General features: G+C 44.1%; 1 protein-coding gene across 1 annotated transcript in view; it reads right to left on the bottom strand.

Annotated features, from left to right (window-relative positions):
- Window positions 1–18,846, bottom strand: part of PDE6C (phosphodiesterase 6C) — a 75,253-nt gene that overhangs the window by 30,824 nt on the left and 25,583 nt on the right. Inside the window, exons 2-7 of the mRNA XM_060241321.1 lie at window positions 9,008–9,160; window positions 7,871–7,960; window positions 4,621–4,761; window positions 4,353–4,427; window positions 4,203–4,267; window positions 4,047–4,113 (exon numbers count right to left, since the gene is read on the bottom strand). Of these exons, the coding sequence (XP_060097304.1) occupies window positions 4,047–4,113; window positions 4,203–4,267; window positions 4,353–4,427; window positions 4,621–4,761; window positions 7,871–7,960; window positions 9,008–9,160 (591 nt within the window). The remainder of the gene's footprint in view (window positions 1–4,046; window positions 4,114–4,202; window positions 4,268–4,352; window positions 4,428–4,620; window positions 4,762–7,870; window positions 7,961–9,007; window positions 9,161–18,846) is intronic.

The following is an 18,846-nucleotide window of genomic DNA, read 5'->3' on the forward strand; positions in this document are numbered from 1 at the left end:
ACCTAAGCTCAGTGGGGATTGCAAGAGTGAGTCTTAAAAAGCACACACACACACAGCTGGTGTGCCATGACCAAGATAAACTCTATCATGGAGGCAGAGTGTCACTGGAATGCAAAAAAAGGGGATATCAAACTCATTTGTTACAAGGCATGGATCTGACATTAATGGGACTTTGTGGGACAGGGCCATGCATGTCTTAAAATGAAATGCCAAGTAGCAGAGATATAAACTTTATAAAGGATGCAGACAAACAGACATATATTTTTAACTTAAAATGCAAACATGCCTAAAACTCTTGCGATATTTAAAATAGAAAGCGGGGGGGGGGGATTTGGAAATGCAATTTTTAAAATAAAACATCAAGAAAAAGCACAAGCAGAAATTAAAAATATAAACTAAACATATAAGCCTAGGAAAACATGAAATGAGTGGGCACTGTAAGCTTCCCTTCCCTCCCCCCAGTGTACTCAGAGTGGCAGTGGCTCTCCAGTTTAATGTCCTCCTTTTGCTGTAGGTTTCCAGGTTAGAGTACACACTAGGCACCAGTTCTCAGGTCCATTCAGAGACAACTCCAGCAAGCAACAACTTTAGCTGGCCATACAAATGCTAGAAATGAAACTACTTGAGCTACATTTCATTGAAATACATTGTAGCACAAAGTTGCAAGGAAAACGTGGAATGGATTTTCCATTAAGGTCTCTGAGTCCAAAAACACAACTCCTGGACTGAAATGATAGCCCTCAGTGTGAAATGACAGTACCTGGGAGTAGCAGAAACATTCTGGGATTAGAATGAGGGCCCCCACAGTGGAATTCCATTCCCAGAATGCCACTGCTATTCCCAGGGGCTGTCATTCTATTCTGCATGCTGTCATTCCAGTCCCAGAACACAGATTCTATTGCTAGGACTATCATTCTACTCTGGAGGCTATAATTCCAGTCCCAGAGCACTGTTTCTATTGTTAGAAACAATCCAAGAGTAGTCTATCTGGGCCAGATACTTTAATGGAATCTCCATTCAACATTTTCTTTGTAACTTTTCAAGCCCAGAAGAGTTTCTGCCCAAACAGGTGGAGGGAGCTAGGAACTTCAGCAGCCCTGGGCTTCAAAAGGTGAGAACAAACAGGTGAGGGGGAAGAATGGGGAGAAAAGAACCACTGGTCGGATTAAAGCCATCAGTGGGCTGAAAGTCTGACACCCCATAAAACACTTATGCTCTAAGGCATGCCTAATACAATCATATCTCTTGCTCCAAGAGTTGCTTCATCAAGGCAATATAAACCATGTAGACAGTTGAGCAGCTCTTAATTATTACTAATTCAAGCCACCCACTGATAAAGACAACCTGACATTCAATCAACTCAGGATGAGTCATCAAACCCATGAGTCATGCCCAGTCTTTTGTCAATGATTGCACCAACTTGGAATGTCATTTATTTTTCTCCTAGTCTTCTTGCCAGCTTTTGACAGTTACTTTCAAACTGCCCACATTCATACTTCATATCTTGGACTAGGGTTGCCTCCGGTGGGAGATTGTTTTTGCATGCGTGTGTGCCGTGATGACATCACTTGCAAATGACATCATCGCACCGGTGACGTTGCGCGTTGGCTGCTCTAGGAGCTTCCAGGAAAACTCTATATGGTTTTCCTGAACGCTTTAGCAATTTGGGAGGGGAAACTCTAGAAAACCATAGAGTTTTCCCAGAAGCTCCAAGAGCGGCCGGCACACAACATTGCTGGTGTGATCACGCTGGCAATGTTGGGGGATGATCCCCCCACCAACCCAATGTGGGTTGGCAGGTTACAGACCTCCTGAGCAGGAGAACCCCCACCTGGACCAGGAGCTTGGCAGCCCTATCTTGGGCCAATCCTGACCTTGAGGAGGTCAAATGTCTAGCAATAGGACCCTTCCCCATAAAAAGACCATCCTAAGTCAGTGAAGTGTGTGCCAGGCCTTCCCACTAGCCAGATACCCCTGTAAGTGCTTTGCAGGCCCCCTTTCTCTCCTCTGGAGGCAGGATTCCTCTGACACCCGGCCCCACTTCCCAGTCACTGATCAGCTGGTTGGAGGTGGGCTTACCTGGAAAAAGAGCAAGGCCCAGTTGACATTGCAGCATGGTGTCTACATCACGTCTGGCGTGACCTGGAAATGACATCATCAGGTTGGTGATGTTGGGGCAATGCTCTGGTATTTGGTCAAAAACTTTATTGTAGGAGCCAAATTTACTTTATTGTAGGAGCCATAGAGTTTTGCTCAAATACCAGAGTTGCCCTGAAGTACATGATGATGGGACTTCTGGGTCACATTGGAAGTGACATAGACATGTCGTTGCAATGTCAGCTGGGCCTCCCTCTGGCTTTTGGTAAGTCCCTTCCATCCTCACCAGTTGCCAGGAGGGACCTGGCAATCCTTCTCAACACTCTTCTACCTTGGACTTCTGCTGCCATCATTCCCACAGTCTTCTGTTTCTTATCCTCCCTTGGATCACGTAGTAGCACCAATTTGAATGTCCTCCCTTCCCTCTCCTTGTCTCTTTTTCTTTTTCTATTCCTGGTCTTAAGGGTCTGTTGTTTGATTTGCTCCTAGTGGTGTATATTTGCTTTTTTTTTTAGTAAAGAAATCTTCCATTGGATCAGTTGGTCTTTGTCTGTCATGAGTCAGCCAGCACTCAGAGATAGCAAGGACTTCTCAGGAGAAGAAGGAGCTCTACGTAGCCAGCCACAAGTCAACAGAAGCCAACCAGTGGTGAAATGAGCTGCAGGCTTGTCAGGATTCACAGTCATTACTATCCTCCAGCCCCAGCTCAACAAGTGAAAGTCAGTTGTCCATTCCCAGGCCTCTGCTATCACCCATACCCTTGGAGCAATGCAGACAAAGGCTGAGAACAGAACTTCAGGCAAGGTGGCAAAGTGCTTCCCTCCTGGCCTGATGCCAGCTGTTTGCTGATAATGAAGATACATTGTTGCAGGACTGTTCCTGAGTAGCGGACTGAAGGCTTGCAGCTATAAAGCTGCCCAAAGAGGACGGCTGTGTGTGTATATAACACATATGTTATACATTGAACTGCTGCCACTGCCACACCTGATCTCTGGAACTCTGACTTCAGAATAAGTGACATTGCCTTGTTTAATCTATGATCCTCTGACCCTGGACTGAACATTGATCTGCTGAATCTCTGACCCTCTGACCTCAGAATGAACATCACTGCTTGGTCTCTGAACAACACCAGACTTCAGAACCCACTCTAGCTGAACCTCCATCAACAAACAGACTGGGGTGTGGCAACAAGATATCCAGAGCCTACCTGCCAGCCAGTACATTGTCACTTTTCATTTGGGAATATTGCTCTGGAATATATCCTCCGTATACATAGACAAAAGATTGTTTACTCTTCTGCAGATCCTTTAACAGCTAATTTCCCCTCTCTGGGTCCAGTTTAGATAAAATGAGGAAAAGCCAGGTGAAATGGGGAGGTTCACCACCCTGAAGTGATGTCATCATGTCAGGTGATGCTCTAGCATTCACCAAAAATTCTATGGTTAAACCATACAGTTTTGGATGAATGCTAGAGTGACATCACCAGCAGATTGACATCACTTCCAAGCCACAACCAAAGTGATATTATTGCACTGGGTATGCCTATCACCTGCACAAGACAGAAGTCTGAGCCTTTCCCAGCTCCTGACAGTAGTCAGGTGATGCCTGGCAACCCTATAACTGGACTGAATTGTTATTCAGCTGGCTGACTATTGCCATGAAGATGTATAACTGACTGCTAGTGGTCTATTTTGAAGTGCTTTATTATGGGGATTTTATAATTTCTATTGTATTCATCTGAATACTACTTTGAATTTTGCAATTTGGTGAAAAGAGCATTGAGGGGGGGCAGATCTTCCACTACAGCAGGAGACCTTCCAGCCAGGGCCCACTATTTTCCAATGCCACTTGAAAGGCCAGTGGGGAAGGAAGCTTTTTAATTGAAACACACACACAAATATACACACACTCGTACAGTCAGTTCAAGAGAGATGAAAAGTGGAACTTACAAATCCATTTTCAGCAACATATGTCGGCAACCCACTAACCAAACACCAGTGGTCAGCAGGTGGTGTCCTTCAAGAAGAGAACAGATAATATGAGTGCCTCCAACCTGAACATACACAATTAGATATGATAGAGCAGATGGACCAATAAATACTCACGGAATGACTTTGATTTCTTCTTTTCCAATTAAAATATAATCAATTATCTTATAAAAGTTGACTTCCTAAATGCAAGCGGAGAAAACAATGTAATAATCTTTAAACAAAAAAAACATTCTGAAAATCGCAATTTAGAAAGAGGAAACTCACTCGGCCATCAGGTGTTTTTGGTCCTTTATAAGGCTCTACTTCTCCTAGCTTGACTGGCCATACATCATAGAACTCCTAGAAATAAGGAAATAGGAATTAGCATAAAGTCCCATAGAGTGGGAGACTTGAAAAATGGCTTCAAATTTCAGCTAGGATTGGACAGTAGATTTGGGCTCAGATCCTGTGAAGTCAACTATGTGCAGGATTAAGTCTTAAATTACCATTTAGAGTTACTTTATTTTCTAATAGTAAATAAAATGATGGTGACCTTCTCTTTGGTCATGTCCAGAAGACCAACAGAGTATCTTTCACAGTTCAAATATGTCCGAATAGTATATAATGCTTTGTGAAACTGTCGCTCAATATCTGTAAGCTCTTCAAATACTTTGTTAGCAGACCACAAGAGCATCTGTTTAAGAGAAAGAAAAAATGAAGACAATATTTTAAAAATTGCCATTAGGTGCATTACAGGAAGAACCCCAAACAATGTAAGAAACAAAAATATGGCACAGTCAATATAATCCAGCTCCAGGTTTTCTTGGAGGAAATGGACATCCTAGACCCCTTCTCTGGCTTCTGCCCCATCCATGAGACGGAGATGGTGCTGGTTGCCTTAGTGGATGACCTCCGGAGGCATCTGGATCAAGGTGGTTCAGCACTGCTGATACTTTTGGATCTGTCAGCAGCGTTTGATATGGTCAACCATGATGTGTTGGCCCACCACTTTGCCAATGCGGGAATTTGGGGATTAGCTTTGCAGTGGTTGACCTCCTTTCTCCAGGGTCAGGGATAGAGGGTGGCTCTTGAGAGGGAGGAGGAAGTGTCCCAGTGGTACCCACTAGAATGTGGAGTACTGTAAGGGGCGATCTTTTCCCCAATGCTATTTAACACCTATACGTGCCCCCTCACCCAGATAGTCCAGAGGTATGGGCTGGATTGTCACCAATATGCTGATGACACCCAGTTCTATCTGCTTATGGATGGCTGCCTGGGCTCTGCATCAGAGTTGGCTGAAATTGAATCCATCAAAGATGGAAGTCCTGGGTCTGGGTTGTGAGGGAGTGGGAGCTGGGATCATACTCCCATCCTTTGATGGTACTCAACTGGTGCTATCAACAGAGGTGAAGAGTTTTGGGGTACTCCTGGATTCCTCTCTATCTATGGAAGCCTAGGTTGCCGCCACTGCAAAGTCCACCTATTTCCATCTGAGGCAGGCTCGGCAGTTGGTCCTTTATCTTGCTTCCCGTGATCTAGTCACAGTGATTCATGCAACGGTCACTTCCAGATTAGACTATTGTAACTCTCTCTACATGGGGCTACCCTTGGTCCTGCTCCAGAAAATCCAGCAGATGCGGAATGCAGTAGCACAGTTGTTGACCTTGACGCCTGTGCGGGTGTGGATCCACCCAGAACTGCACAAGCTGCACTGGCTACCTCTTGAGTACCAAATCTAGTTCAAGATGTTGGTTCTCATCTTTAAGGCCCTATATGAACAGGGACCTGCATATCTTTGGGACCATCACTTCCCAGATGAGCCCCCCACCCCGAGTTCTGAGATCTGCTGTGCAACATCTTCTTGTGGTCCCTGGTCCTAAGGACACCCAGCTGGCTTCAATGAGGGCTAAGGCCTTCTCGGTCCAAGCCCCTACCTGGTGGAATAAGCTCCTGTTGGGGATCCAGGCTCCGCAGGACTTATCAAAGTTTCGCAGGGCCTGTAAGACGGAGCTTTTCTGCCAGGCTTTCAACTGATCTGGTGGGCGTCTTCTTGTTACCAGCTGCCCGTTACCAGAGCCAGTTTGGTGTAGGAGAGCCAGTTTGGTGTAGTGGTTAAGGGTGTGGACCCAGACTTAGGACTTCTGTGAGAACCGGGTTTGATTCCTCACTCATCCACATGCACCTGCTGGAATAGCCTTGGGTCAGCCATAGCTCTTGCAGAGGTTGTCCTTGAAAAGGTAGATGCTGTGAGAGCCCTCTCAGCCCCACCCACCTCACAGGGTGTCTGTTGTGGGGGAGGAAGATAAAGGTGATTTTGAGACTCTTGTGTGGAGGGCGGAATATAAATCTAATGTCTTCATCTTCTCTCCCCAAATATTTACCATCACTGTGACCACGCTTATGTTGCCAGACATTGTCCTAGGCTTCCCAACCCTCCCACCCTGGCGGGGGACCCCCGAATTTGCAGCCTCCTCCCCCGCTCTCAAAAAATCTGGGGGCGGGGGGGGGGAAGAGAACATACCTGTAGGCATCATGTTATTGTAGAGCTTCTGATCCGTTTTTAAAATGTGCCCCTTTAAGGCTGCACAGGAAACAGGAAGGGCTTCATGGGAAAGGGTCAGTAACAGTTTCCATGGAGAATGGCCCCTCCCTTTCTTTTCCTGTGCAGCCTTGCTTTCATTTTCACAGCAAAGTTCTGCTGGAAGAAGACCAAGTAAGAGGGAGGGGGCAGGGAGGGGGGATTCCCTGGTATGGAGGCCCTCCCCCCCTTTAGAAAGTGTGGGGGGGAGGGAAATCCTTACTAGGCACTCTATTATTCCCTATGGAGAACGATTCCCATAGGGAATAGTAGAGAATTGATCCGTGGGTATTGGAGGCTCTGGGGGGGCTATTTTTTGAGGTAGAGGCACCAGATTTTTAGTATAGCATCTAGTGCCTCTCCCCAAAATACCCCCCAAGTTTCAAAACAATTGGACCAGAGGGTCCAATTCTATGAGCCCCAAACGATGGTGCCCCTATCCTTAATTATTTCCTATGGAAGAAAGGCATTTAAAAAGGTGTGCTGTCCCTTTAAATGTGATGGCCCGAACTCCCTTGGAGTTCAATTATGCTTGTCACATCCTTGTTCCTGGCTCCACCCCCAACGTCTCCTGGCTCCACCCCCAAAGTCTCCTGGCTCCGCCCCCAAAGTCCCCAGATTTTTCTTTAATTGGACTTGGCAACCCTACATTGGCCTATTTATTGTTGTGTAGATATGCCTTCTTGCACCTGTTTGTTGATACGTTGCACTGCCCTCAGATTTTTATGCTGTATGCTTTTATGATGTTTTATATTTTAATTTGTAAGTATGCTACACTTTTGTTGTAAGCCACCCTGAGCTTGCTTGCGGAAAAGGGTGGGATATAAATATAAAAATTAAATTTAATTAATTAAATTTAAAATTAAATTTACCATATCTTATTTTTACCATGGCATTGTTAAAGTAACCTGTCCTGGATGGCCAAGGCTAGCCTGATCCTGATGATTTTGGAAGCTAAACAGGGTTTCTACTGCTTAGTGTTTGGATGGGACCCCACCAAGGAAGTCCAGGATTGCTCTGACAAAGCAGGCAATGGCAAACCACCTCTGTTCATCTCTTGCCTTGAAAACTTTACAAGATCTCCCTAAGTCAGCTGTGACTTGATGGCACTTTCCACCATCAGCACCACAGCTATTAAAGCATTAATTATAGCAATAAATTCAATGCTAAACAATGGAATATTCACTGGCCTTGCATTTAGGCAAGTTAGTAAATAGTACCTTACCTGACTTTTCCTGGATTCAATATTGTAGAGGTATGCAGTGTGAGCTTGTTTTAAAGCAAGTGAAATAAAATTCATATATTTCCTGAAAACCTGAAATGAAAAACATAAAAAAAACCAAGCTAAAGTTCAGATTTCATTATTTCAATGAGAAAGTCAAGCATGTGCCAAAGTTTGTTGGATTGTGGTATATTTATTAATATTTACATCACATTTTTCTTTTGAATGACTGGAGAGGCTTAGATATGGATGCTGGTAGGCTGCCACCCTGGTTCTTGTCAGGCCTAAGCTTCAGTAATGCTACAATTTTGGGTACTCCCAAATCAGCAGCTGTTGCCTACTTATTTCTTCATTTTTGTCCCCTGGGAATCGCGTTTCCAATCCCCAGGTGGGGGGCAAGGGATCCCCTGATTTAGAGGCCCTCCGCTTCAGGGTTATCAAAAAGTGGGGGTGGGGAGGGAAATGGGCACTCCATTATTCCCTACAGAGACTGATTCCCATAGGGTATAATAGAAAATTGATCTGCGGGTATCTGGAGCTCTTGGGGGAGGACCTGTTTTTTGAGATAGAGAAACTGAATTTTCTGCATAGCATCCAGTGCCTCTTCCCAAAATATCCTCCAAGTTTCAAAAATATTGGACCAGGGGGTCCAATTCTATGAACTCCAAAAGAAGCTGCCCCTATCCTTCATTATTTCCGATGAAGCAAAGGCATTTAAAAGGTGTGCGGTCCCTTTAAATGTGATGGCCAGAACTCTCTTTGGAGTTCAATTATGCTTGTCACAACCTTGCTCCTGGCTCTACCCTCAATGTCTCCTAGCTCTACCCCCAAAGTCCGCAGATATTTCTTGAATTGGACGACAACCCTACCTGGGAAACTTCTGCTGATAGAAAGGATTTCTGTCAGCAAAGAGGGTCTTCTTCACTTTCCCACTTCTGCTGCAGCCCCAATGCACCCCTAAAAATGCTATTTGTGGATGGCAGAGAACCCCCAAAACAACATGAACAAGATGGATGTCTGCAGTGGGAGGAAGGGATTTTTAAAGATCACCCTCCCCATTTTGTCAGTGGCAATTTGCATTACATCCAACACGTCAAACCACTGTGCTCCTTAAAGAAAACAAAATAAACCCCCTCTTACCTCTTCATCTGCTTTAGAGAATTCAGGGGCACCTTTCTTATTAAGTGCCATAATCACACCAAGGACTTCCTTGCCTTGTACAACTGCAGTCGCCAGCATGCTGACAGTTTTGTAGCCAGTTCGCTTATCCACAAAGTCACAAAAATGATCATTCTGAAACAAACAGGAATAATGCATTATTTTATTTTATTATTTATTTATTATATTTATATCCCGCCCTCCCCTATCGGGCTCAGGGCGGCTAACAACAGTTAAAATACATAATGTTAAACGAAAATACAATAGAATCATTAAAAATCATTTCATACCCATATAATACATCCTAAAAGATGGTGTCAGTAGTATTGGTTTGTATTTAGCGCTACATACACTAATGTTGTTAAATATTGTTTGTCACTCTATATTTATATTGGGATGGGTTTAGATATCAATGCTGTGGTGTAGTGGTTGCTTCCCCGTTAGTTATTAAAGGCCAGTTTGAACAATTCTGTTTTACAAGCCGTACAGAATTGTGGCAAGTCCTGCAGGGCCCTGATATTTTTGGGAGAATTTTCCACAGGGCTGATAACGAAAAGGCTCTAGCCAGCCGAGTATCTTTTGGCCCAGGGATCACAAGGAGATTTTGGAAACTTGATCTTAGTGCTCTCCGGGGTCATACGGGGAAAGGCGGTCCCGGAGGTAAGCAGGTCCCTGGCCATATAGGGCTTTAAAGGTCATAGCCAGCACCTTGAAGTGAACCTGGAACGCTACAGGCAACCACCACAGCGTCACCAGCACAGGTTGAATGTGCTCCCTTCAATAACAACCTGGCTGCTGCGTTTTGCAGCAATTGCAGCTTCTGAATTTGCGTCAGGGGCAGCCCTATGTAGAGAGCATTACAGTAGTCTAATCTTGAGGTGACCGTCGCATGGATCACTGTTGTCAAGTCACTGCACTCCAGGTAGGGAACCAGCTGCCTTATCTGCCTAAGATGATAAAATGTGGATTTGGCAGTGGCTGCTACCCGGGCCTCCACTGTCTGCTTTTTTCAGTATTTTACAGTATTACTATAAATTGAAATGCCTCTTCTAATTCACACAGTGCTATTTGGTCTCATAATAGTCCTGAAATGTTCCCTTCAGAATGGACAATTAAATAATTAAATGGACAATTGCCCTCTCAACACCCCCCCCCCCCGCTCCAGCCTAGAAATACCAGCTCTCCAGCAGCCCTGGCCTCACTCAATGCACAGCAGCCAAGAAGGTCAGAATGCCTGCTCCGGCTGCAACGCCACTGAGGATGTTCTCCGCAGCTGAGAATGAAACGTCTGGAAGAAAAACTTTCTCCAGTAGAATACGGCACTTGAGCCCGAAAGATTCTACAAACCCTAATTAAATAAGAGAAAGTGTTCTGGCCGAAACAAGTTGATAGTTCAGATATTAGTTGCTTTAAAGTGCCATCCTAAACATAGTTACACCCTTATACGTCCACTGAAGTCAATGGGTTTAGAAGGGTGGCATTCTCTTTGGCATTGCATTGTTCGATGCCCATCCATGCAAGAAGAAAATTACATGTGAATCTGGCATAAGTAGGGTCATTAATTACCACAAAGTCTTGTTTGCACCACTGTGCTGGGAAAGGGAAGGGCCAGTAGGAGGCAGCTGGCCATTACAGCCAGGCAAGATGAAGGGTGGGTGAAAGAGGGGTGGGTGGCAGGAAATTTTGGCTCTCTCCTTACCTGTTGGGCCAAAATCCAGTCTGATCAGTGCTGGGTGAGTGGTAAAGGGACAGGCCACTTGAGTGGTTTTATGCATCAGGAATGCCACCCACCTGCATCTTTTGGCCACGGTGGACCAAGGTTGACCCTCCCTTCTTTATTTGATAGCTAATAATAGTGAATGTATGTTTTGTTTGAACTTCACTTGGGTGAGGGGCCATTGGGGTGAGATGAGAGGTACGATATACAGAAACTATGTGTATTCTTGTCACAGTTTTTAGCGGTAACAGCATGGGGAAATTGGCCTGCTTGCCATTTCCAGAATATGGGAATCCCCATAAGGGATCTTGGGGTGAAGGTGCTTGGGGAATGCCCAGCTTGGAGGCTGCCCACAAGCCACCCTCATGCTCAGGTGGCAGGGGAGACCACCTAGTGGTGGTCACCCTGGTAGAATCCCAGATGCCTGCCATTCCATGGTCTTTCCACCCCCTCCCCCCAGCAGGCTGGCTAGTGAGCGACAGGGATGCATTGACTGGCATGACTGTCAGTTGATGCTGGATCTGTAGACCCGTGCTGTGCCAATGCTACTTACAGCTGTAACCAGTAAAAGTTTTGGCCATTTTTATTCCATATGTTCCAAATGTTATGAGTCTGTGTTTTTACTGGGACAAGGAGAAGGTGGTGGGGTTTTTAGCTTTATTGTACTCCTGCCCCCAGATATGTGCCAAGGCTGCAAGCATGTAGCAGTGACTGTCTAACTCTGCAGGCATTGTCCAGAAATGACCATCCCAGAGGTGCTATCAAAGTACTTGTGTTCAGAAGTATACCAAACATACACATGCACCTGAAATTATAGCAGGCTTTAGCACAGGTTTCATGTGATCAATGCCTACTTCAATCAAGTTCTGTATATTTTTACCCTTGGCCAGCTAACATTCTATTTTCAGAAAAGTATAATGGAAATAACTAAGGGGTTAAAGAAATGTCAGATTTATATAAAACTTGATTTCTCAAAACTAAATTACATTTGGTGACTGTGGCTAAATTTGTTTCCTGACACCAGGAAAAGGCTCAGTGTTTGAGGGCCTATGGAAGCTCTATTTTGTGGTGGTATGATGGACCATCAGTCAAGAGCTGTACATGTGAACCAGCTCTGCATATACCAGCTGACAGAGATGAACCAGCTGATAGAGATGAACCATTCTGTCTCCCAAAACAGAAATTAAATCTTACCTGGATTAGACTTTATCTTAATATCTTCATTTTACACTATAAATGTTATAAATATAGGTCAGGATTAAACAAATTTTAAACAACTAGTTTCCTGAGCCCAAGGAGCTTTGGAACTGTACTTCTAAAAAATTAACCAAACTTATTAAATGAAAAGTTCCAGGATTCTATAGAAGTGATGACAGTTAAAATAATATTAAATTGATATCCATTTGTAGGCCAGATATTCATTGAAAACCTCCATTGACTCAAAGAAAGTAGTTTGTTTGGAAACCATTGCTGGCTCTATGAGGACTGGTTTATTTATTATGCATGTGTGGAGACAATAGAAGGATGCAGTTCTTCATGATAAGACAACTTCAGTGCATTGAACAAGTTGCTGTCTAAGAAATTTGTGGGCCACACCACATGTTCCTATTTTTATTAATATTTATATAGCTCCATGGAAATGCCCCCCCTTGGGTAGAAGGATAGGGAATGGTTGCCCTAAAGCAAAGTTGCAGACATAGATGTGCAACAGCAGCATTGCCGCCGCCACCACTGAACCAGGAAAAAGTACTTCTCTTGTTTCCAACCTTAATTTGTGCTTCCTTGAGTTTTTATATATTGAGTCCTGCTTTAATTACCCATAACTCCTTGTTGATTAAACCCCATGTTTATTTTGTATTCTACTTGTGACCCTTAAAAGGTAGTTAGAGGGTTTTGAGTAGGGTTGCCAAGTCCAATTCAAGAAATATCTGGGGACTTTGGGGGTGGAACCAGGAGACTTTGGGGTTGGAGCCAGGAGACATTGGGGCGGAGCCAGGAGCAAGGGTGTGACAAGCATAATTGAACTCCAAGGGAGTTCTGGCCATCACATTTAAAGGGACAGCACACCTTTTCGAATGCCTTCCTTCCATAGAAAATAATGAAGGATAGGGGCACCTTCTTTTGGGGCTCATAGAATTGGACCCCCTGGTCCAATCCTTTTGAAACTTGGGGGGTATTTTGAGGAGAGGCACTAGATGCTATACTGAAAATTTGGCACCTCTACCTCAAAAAACAGCCCCCCCCAGAGCCCCTGACACCCGCAGATCAATTCCCCATCATTCCCTATGAGAATCGTTCATGGAAGTGCATAATGGCTGTGGGGGTGGGGCTTCCCCCGCCAGCCAACTGGCTGGGGGAGGGGGGAAGCCTGTAAAACCAGGGATTGGGAAGCCTAGTTTGGAGAGCTCTTCAAAGTTGTGATTTCCTTTCTTTTGCCTACTGGAAATTACACACACACACACACCCCGTTAAGAGCACTGGAAGCCTATGGGGTGGAGGAAATGCTACTTTCCCCTCTTGCCACCCTGCTCCCTCCATTAACCAAACCGGGTTCCATAACTGCTGCCATCAATTGGGGTTGAGTGATGAAACTGGGGTTATGTTGAAAATAATCATATAATAATTGTTACTGTTATTTATAGTTTTAATGAGCACAAGCTGCTGTTCTGAGAACACTTTCCTAAGAGTATACCCAGTTGACTACAATAGCACTTCCTTTTGACTAGACCCACTTAGAATTGCTTCCAAAGCACTCCACATTCACTTCCTGATTAGTTACAGGTTTTGTATGTTATTAGCATTCACGTGTTATGTTATTTTCTCTACATCCAGAGAGAAGAATCATCCAAGATTACAATTAATCCATGAAGCATCCCAGAATGTTTCCCACTGAGTTGAATCCCCAGCTGATGCTCCTATTTACTGTACCTCTTCCACAAAAGGGAATTTATTTATACACCAATTCATAACAGCGTTATTCAATAATTATGAAACATGCTAAATGTGTCCTCATGTACATCAGTGACAAAACCTCCTTCTTCGCATATGTTGTGATGTTATAACACCATAACAATGTTTAAGAAATAGTAAAGAAAAGAAAACACATCAGGAGCTGCAGGGGGAGAGTGAAGGAAAAACATTAACGCTTGGCATCAAAACCTACCCACCAAAAAAATGAAAGGAAAGGAATTTCATGGATGGGTAATCACACAGAGAAGGCTACATGAAACCTCACTGCCTGTTTTGTTTGGTTATAATGAAAAAACTGTGTCATAATGCAATCAATATTACATTAAAAAAATAGCTGATTCCTCAGAGGACATCCTGAGGGGGCAGGAGAATAGAAGGTGGGTGAACACACAACACTGATGACACAAAAGGGCAGTGGGAAACAAAATTGGAAATTACTCACTAGAAAACTGAGTTCAGATTCAATGGGGTGGGGGAGGAATCACAGAAAAAGTAGATTGGAAAATGTGGGGTAATGGAGAAATAAATTCAGAACTACTCTGGGGAAGCAAAAAGTTGTACAGACAGTTTTAAAAACTTCAGTTATTTAAGAACACCGGTGCATAGGTTTGCACTTGTGTGGAAATGGAAGAGGAAAAAAATCCCAGTCTGAAAGGATTTGAAAAATGACTCTTATCACCACCAGCTGTATTTGCTTCTGTCTAGTGGATGTAGGTTTATGATGTAAAGCCGATTCAGTTTAATGGAAATAAATGAAATTAAATCCATGTATTTCCACGTCACCAGCGGATGACAGTTTGGATTTCAGTCACAATTTCACCAAGGATGCTTTCTGAAGAATGGTTTTCCAGGTTCCAAATAAGTAATCTGGTGTTTCTGCATGATTTTTTGACATGATGGATCCTATTAACATGATAGGTCATTTTATTTATTTTAAACATTTCTATGCTGCCTTTCCACCCAATTCATGGGTTCTAGTGCTGACTTTTAAAGCCCTATGGGGCCTGGGGCCTGCGTATCTCAGGGACCATCTCTCCCTTTATGTGACCTGCAAAGCCTTGCGCTCAACTGATCAACATCTTCTGGTTGTCCCTGGCCCCAAACACATCTGGCTTGCCTCAACTGGGTCCGGGGCTTTTTCGGCCCAGCCCCAGCCTGGTGGAACAAGTTCCCACCTTAAATCAGGGTCCTGTGTGATCTGTTACAATTCTGCAGAGCCTGCAAAACTGAACTGTTCCACAGGGCTTTCAGTTGAGGCAGTGGGTATCCTAATTATGTGACATTGCAAACTGCTGTAAGCCCACTTGCAGGGACGGCGGGATATAAATATTTATTTATTTATTTACTTTCCATTTATATCCCGCCCATTCCGAACGGACTCAGGGCAGCTAACAATTATATAAAAACCAACATCTCGATTTCAAATATAAAACAATAAGACAGTCAATTATAATTTAAAACAATTTAAAACAAAGGGTGCTATACAGAGTATACAGTTTATCTTTTGGTGGTCCTTCTGGTGGAGTTGCCCAGTAATTTGCTCCACATCAATGTTGAAATAACCCAAAAATGGAGAGCATGAGGTTAATCCTCCTGAAATATAATAGAACATGCAGGAGAAATTAAACAAATAACGCCAGAAATCAATCTGTCATGGAGAGTCAATTAAGCAGGCCAGACAACCAACACTCCCTCCTCATTCAACTAAAGAACCACCAAGTGGTAGAGCACAATGGATCATCACAAAATGAATCTGACACCGGGGTGGTACTGATATACTGGCTCCTGTACTCCGATTGCAAGTCCTTAGTTGGGAGCAGGGGACCCCTGGTTTGCAGGCCCTCCCCCTGCTTCAGGGTAATCAGAAAGTGGGGGTGGGGTGAGGTTTGAATATCTGCTGGGCACTCCATTATCCCCTATGGAGACTGATCCCCATAGGGTATAATGGGAATTGATCCATGGGTATTTGGGGCTCTTGGTGGGCTGTTTTTTGAGATGGAGGCACCAGATTTTCAGCATAGCATCTGGTGCCTCTCCTCAAAAAAAACCCTCAAGCTTCAAAAAGATTGGACCAATTCTATGAGCCCCAAAAGAAGGTGCCATCATCCTCCATTATTTGCAATGAAGGGAAGGCTTTTAAAAGGCGCATGACCCCTTTAAATGTGATAGTCAGAACTCCCTTCAGAGTTCAATAATGCTTGTCACAACTTTGCTCCTGGCTCACCCCCAAGTCTCCTGGCTCCACCCCCAAAGTCCCAAGTTATTTCCTGAATCAGACGTGGCACCCCTAAGACACAAATTAACTGCTGGAACAAAGCACATGGTCAGGCTTCATGACTGATGCTAACAGGCCTTACTCTCAGGTGTTTAGGATGATGGTCTTATTTTATATTACACTGACCCTTCTTTTGCATTTTATGCAATATGCAATATGCATGCTTTCTGTTACTGAGGATGATATTGTTTAAGCATGCTTCACTTTCTTGATAATCTTACAGATTTCACATGGTGTGTAATTCATAACAGGAATATGTGTGTTGTACTTTGCATTTTGTGCTTCATTTTCATAGTATTCTGATTTGCATCAAACATTGACTTTTCTTATTGTGATTTCAAATCTGTCTCTCTGCTACATAGGGTGAATTCATAATGATTGTGCAAGATTAAAACAGAAAATCATTGACAAAAGTGAGTTCCAACAACAGATGAATTCTAACACACAGTGTACTTTAGCTATGCAATGCTGCATATTCAAAGCACCATTTTCTGAAGATCTAGACTGCCTCATAATCGTGAGCTTTCTGTTTTGAAGTACAGAGACAGGACAAATGTTTACAATAGGGTTGCCAAGTCCAATTCAAGAAATATCTGGGGACTTTGGGAGGTGGAGCCAGGAGACTTTGGGGGTGGAGCCAGGAACAAAGGTGTGACAAGCATAATTGAACTCCAAAGGGAGTTCTGGCCATCACATTCAAAGGGACTGTGCTCCTTTTAAGTGCCTTCCTTCCATAGGAAATAATGGATGGGGACAGCTTCTTTGGGGGCTCACAGAATTGGACCCCATGGTCCAATCGTTTTGAAACTTGGAGGGTCTTTTGAAGAGAGGCAGTGGATGCTATGCTCCAAATTTGGTGCATCTACCTAAAAACACAGCCCCCCAGAGCCCCAGATACCCGTGGATCAATTCTCCATTATACCCTATGGGAATTGGTCTCCATAGGAAATAATTGAGTACACAGCAGACATTTCCCTCCCCCCCCGCCACATTTTCTGATGACCCTGAAGCGGGGGGAGGACCTCTAAACTGGGGGATCCCCTGCCCCCACCTGGGGATTAGCAACCCTAGTTTAGAATTATAGTTGAATATGGGGAATAAATGGATATGGAATGGTATAGTATAACCTGATCTTCTCTTATACTGGAAGCGAAGCAGAGTTGATACTTGGATGGGAGAGCACCAAGAGAGGCTTTGCATAGGAAGGCAGTGGCAAGCCACCTCTGCTTAATCGCTTGCCTTGTAAACCCCATGGTGGGGTCACCATTTAATTAGCTGCAATCTAATGGCACTTTATACACACACATGCTTATCAAATAGGCATTAACTGGAGAATGAATCCAATTTCAAATTTGAGATACTGTGACTAGGCTCTAAACAGGGGACAGCTGGTAGCCATACAGAGAATGCAAGCTGAAAGATAGGTACTTATTTTCCTTTCAAGACTTGCTAGGTGGAAAGTGCCCAGGTATTTTTGTCTCCATTGAAAATAAAAAAGATGTTTATGATTATCATACTTTGAATTGCTACTATAATACCATTCAGACACATTGTCTGGAAACATATTAATACAAAACGTTTGGGATGGAGCTAAGGTTGCCAGTCTGGAGACTTTGGGGGTGAATCCAGGAGAGGGCAGAGTTTGGGGAGTGGATGGGGCCTGTCAGCATGGTACATTGCCATAAAGCCCACTGTTCAAAACATCCATTTTCTCCATGGGAACTGATCTCTGCCAGCTGGAGATCACTTGTAAACACAGGAGATCTCCAGGCCCCACCTGGAAGCTGGCAACCTTAGACGGATCTGAACTTTCACTGGGAGAGAGCACGACTTTCCCACCTCCTCATTCCAATATACTCCACAGAGGTCCCCCATTCTTAGAGTTGCCAGCCCTGGTTTGGGAAATAACTAGAGATTTTGGGGGTGGAGCCTGATAGGTTCTGAGGAAGGGAGAGACTTCATTGGGGTGTAATGCTATAGAGTCCACTTTTCAGATCAGCCATTTTCTCCAGGTGAACTGATCTCTGCCACCTAGAGATCAGCTAGAATCCCAGATTTTCAACCACCACTTGGGTATTGAAAACCCTACCCATTCTGCTTCTGGGGTTCAGAAAGCCTCAGAAATAGCATTGATAGCAAAGTGGTCCACAAGGAGAGGTGGAAATCTTCAGAAATCGTTGTTCCCCTTTGCCAACAGAAGTGTTATTCCAACATTGTATTTACATTTCAGGTGAAATTCTTTTAGTCAGTTGCTGGTAACATTTTGGACTCACAGAGCTTGTTTCTAAAATATAAGTCAACCAGGTGAATGTTTTTATAGTAAGGTAATTAAAACAACATTTTTTTCTTCTGATAAAAGTCTAAGGATCCCCCCCCCCCCATTTTTACATTTCTATTCGCAATAGCTACTTTTACCCTCTCTGCCAGGGGATAAGTTCCTCAAACACTGTCTATTATACTTGTCCTTTTGCTTTATCCTTCTGAATCTCTCTGCAGGCATCAGATGGCAGAAGTACTACAGAAAGTTGAGATGGAGAGGACAGTAATAATAGACAGTGTTTGGGGAACTTATCCCTTGGCAGAGAGGATAATATTATTGCTTTCCCCTGTTTTATTGCTTCTACGATAGGGGTGCCAATCCCCAGGTCCAGGCGGGCGTTCTCCTGCCCAGGAGGTTCCCAACCTGCTAGCCCACATTGGGCTGGCAGGGGAAACCTCCCCCAACGGTGCTGGCACGATGATGTCACCTGGAAGTGACGTCATAAAATGGCGGCGCCCATGTGGGGCCGCTCTAGACATTTCCAGGAAAACTCTATGGTTTTCCTGGACACTCTAGCTATTTGGGAGGTAAAACCTCTA

Source organism: Heteronotia binoei, chromosome 6 (genome assembly GCF_032191835.1).
Source record: "Heteronotia binoei isolate CCM8104 ecotype False Entrance Well chromosome 6, APGP_CSIRO_Hbin_v1, whole genome shotgun sequence".
Taxonomy (NCBI): domain Eukaryota; kingdom Metazoa; phylum Chordata; class Lepidosauria; order Squamata; family Gekkonidae; genus Heteronotia; species Heteronotia binoei.